Source organism: Phytophthora infestans, genomic scaffold (assembly GCF_000142945.1).
Source record: "Phytophthora infestans T30-4 supercont1.2145 genomic scaffold, whole genome shotgun sequence".
Classification (NCBI taxonomy): Eukaryota; Oomycota; class Peronosporomycetes; order Peronosporales; family Peronosporaceae; genus Phytophthora; species Phytophthora infestans.
In genome coordinates, this window is record NW_003306519.1 from 1 (window position 1) to 3,228 (window position 3,228).

Sequence of the window (3,228 nt, forward strand, 5' to 3'; positions counted from 1 at the left end):
CGTTGAATGCAAGTGATCTGTCGAGTAACCCAGCTCTTCGGAGACGTTCCCGACTGGCTCAAAGACATGACGACGCTGAGAATACTAAACCTCGCGAAGAACCAGCTGACGGGAGATATTCCATGAGTAAGACTACGCGGAAGAAGATGCAAGCTCCAGAGTCGGAAGAAGACCAAGCTGGATCCAGGTCAAGCTGGTCCGACAAGGATCTCGAGTTTGTGTATCGCCACCAAGCTTTACGCGACTGCCTGCATCAAGATCCTGTCATGCAGATCCTAATACCACGACAGATCGAAGATCCAAGGGAACCGGTGAGAGCACCAACGAAAACGGCGAACAAGTTGGTGGCAGTCAAGGATCTATTACGTTTGCTTACGGAGTCAGGCATCGTAGCTGGTGTGTTCGACGCAGAGGATATCTTCGGGCTAGATCTGGATCTCATAGCATCCGCGACGCAGGACCTCCTTGCCAGAGTTAAGTCCATCACCGGAGAAAGGTCGCGCACTATGGATCCAGTGTCATCGCCGAGGATCAGCCAAGCTGCGTCCTCGAACTACGAATCCGCCGCTGAGGATGAGTCAGACACGTCGTCCGAACCACGACGCATGACTTTAGGACCCTCCGGGGCATCCATGCTGGAAGCGCGGGCGAGGGTCCGAGGACAGGAAGCCCCTGTGAACGTGAAGGCTCGGGATCCAGTAGGCCCTACGCGTGATCTGACACAATCCATCCAGGATCGAGCCAGATCCAGCAAGAAGCCAGTGGGATTATCGTCAGATCAGGCTCGAGGTAATCGTCTCACGGATCCTGTCTCGCCAGTGGACCAGACGGCCACAGGCTCTTCCGACACTTCCTCGGGCACTCTGCAGCGGCACTTCGAAGCTGCGATGAGTCGTTTCCTGGCCGAACAGGGTATGAGAGCACCCGTGCCACAAGTGCAAGTGCTCCACGAACATGGAGCACGAGACGTGGAAATGGAGTCAGTGGAGGGAGACAACTTCCATGATGAGTTCGACCCAGATGATCTGGATGGCCCATCCACTTCGTCAGCAGTGGTAGCAACAGCCACAGCCGGGGCAGGTGGATCGTCCATGATCCAGAGGGTACGGATCTCAGCCATATCGGACCTGAAGGAGTTCACGGGCAAGGATCAAGATGAGGACCGAGCGAGAACATGGATCAGCAAAGTCAAGTCGGCCCTCATGAGAGATCAAGCGTCGGATGCTGAGAAATGTTTGACCTTTGCGGATCTGCTAGCGGGGCCAGCCAGGAACTGGTATCGGCAGCTGGGCAGATCCACCAGGAACAAGTGGCCAGATTTGCTGCGCAGTTTCCAGACCCAGTACTGTGGATTGAGAGTGTCGGTGGCACGACAATACTACCATGCTCGCCGCAGATCGGATGAATCCCCGCTAGAATATCTGCATCGACTAAATGTGGCCGGTCTACGGGCCAAGTTGAAGATCAAGGATGGGGGATCCAAGGTACTGCGGGAACATGTGGATCACTTCATCGAGACGTTGGGAGATGTGGATCTGGCCGACAGGCTGACCCTGTTACGTCTTCCAGACGCAGATGAGCTTGAGGAAGTGCTGCGGGCGGTGGATCGCGCGAAACACCGCCAGAAGAAGGCGGCGGTCGGATCCAGCAAGTATCGCCAAAAGGCTCCGACGCCCACGGCCCCAGCTCGACGTGTCCACCAAGTAACGGCGCCTGACTCAGGAATTGAGTCAGGATCCGACGGTTCGGACTCCGACCCTAAAGATTACCGTCGAGTCTGTCTCACTGCGCCCAACGATCGAACGGCGAAGACCGGAGACAACTCTCGACCGAGGGATACCGTACCCGGGGACCGTGGGATGTACAGATCCCGAGATCTCATGGACGGGACAGCCCAGGTCAGGTGTTCGCAGTGCGGATCCCGGAAGCACACTGAATCTGGATGCTGGAAACATCTGGTCTGTGAGAAGTGTGGCAAGAAAGGTCATCCCGGAGATCATTGCTTCTACGTGTGTCGCGGGTGTGGCGAGATTCACGACGTCGGCAAGTGTCCGATGGAAGAATTCTACAGCCAGATCCGCCAATGGTTTGATCCAGGCGGCAGGCGTCAAAACGCAAAGTGTGGAGCAGCCTCCGCCAGAACACCGCTGTACCGCAAAAGTAGATTAGTATACAAATAGCAAATAAGTCAGTACTAAACTCTAGATAAATGCACTCTCGTTTGAGTACACCATCTTGGCAGCGCACAGCCAACGATATCCTTGTGCATACAGTCCTTGGTATAGTCCTTCGCCATTGCACGCATGTGTACTCAGTGTAGCCGGTTGTAGTGCAGCCGCAAGCTGCACTGCCAGGCGCATGAGTGTCCTTGGGATGTGTCTTTGCAGACACTGGCAGTGGACGGTGGCTCGTAGATGGGGGCACCGGACACTGGCAGACTGCAATGCACTGGCGCTCGACACGCAGGTAAGTTTTATAGCTCACACTCCCACTTGATCTCGGCGACGCACTTGGAAGTCGACGCGATCACACACGCGCATCCTAGTTGCCGCCATAGTCCTAGTAGTAGCGTAGTCGCAGCTCAAAGACAATAGCAGTCCACTCAGTAACAGCACTCCCACTCGATCGCCCTCGTCTTCATCAATGTCGCTCAGGTACAGCCTCCGCATCAACAGCAGTAGTCAACGCAGTAGCAGTAGTCGTAGTTGTAGCCATGTCCTCGGATACGTTGTCATCGCTCGACACAATAGGTAAGACTTTCATAGCCTTGCGAAAGTGTGTGAACTTCACCACTGCAAGTGCCTTTGTCATTCGCCATGAACGCGGCTGCCAGCGAGGACATCACTCTGGGCGGCACGGACGCCAACGAACGTGCGCCTCACCTCGCGCAGATCGGCAGCGGCGGCATGCTGGCTGTGTGGGAGGGCAGCTCGTCGGGTGGCGACTTCATGGAGGGCGGTGACCGCACGATGTACGCGCAGGTGCTGGACGCTTCGTCGGGTAAGGCCATCAGCGACAAGGTGACGGTGGACAAGTCCGTGGTGGGCAACCGCTACCAGGCATTGAAGACGTACCCGGATGGCAGTGTGGCATACCTGTCGAAGGGTAAGACCGGCAGCTCGCTGCAGGTGGTTCGCTTCTTCGGGTGCTAAGAAAATCGGAGACGATATACAACTTTGAATGTATAGATGTCTGGTTAAAAAATGTTTTCTTGACGGAATTTGGGAA

General features: G+C 55.6%; 1 protein-coding gene across 1 annotated transcript; it reads left to right on the forward strand.

Moving 5' to 3' along the window:
* Positions 1-2,816: 2,816 nt before the first annotated feature.
* Positions 2,817-3,204, forward strand: PITG_22285 (uncharacterized protein; the record flags this gene model as incomplete). Its single annotated transcript, XM_002909849.1, has 1 exon — positions 2,817-3,204. One exon carries the CDS (start codon positions 2,817-2,819, stop codon positions 3,150-3,152), a length of 336 nt encoding a protein of 111 aa, XP_002909895.1.
* Between the last annotated feature and the right edge of the window lie 24 nt (positions 3,205-3,228).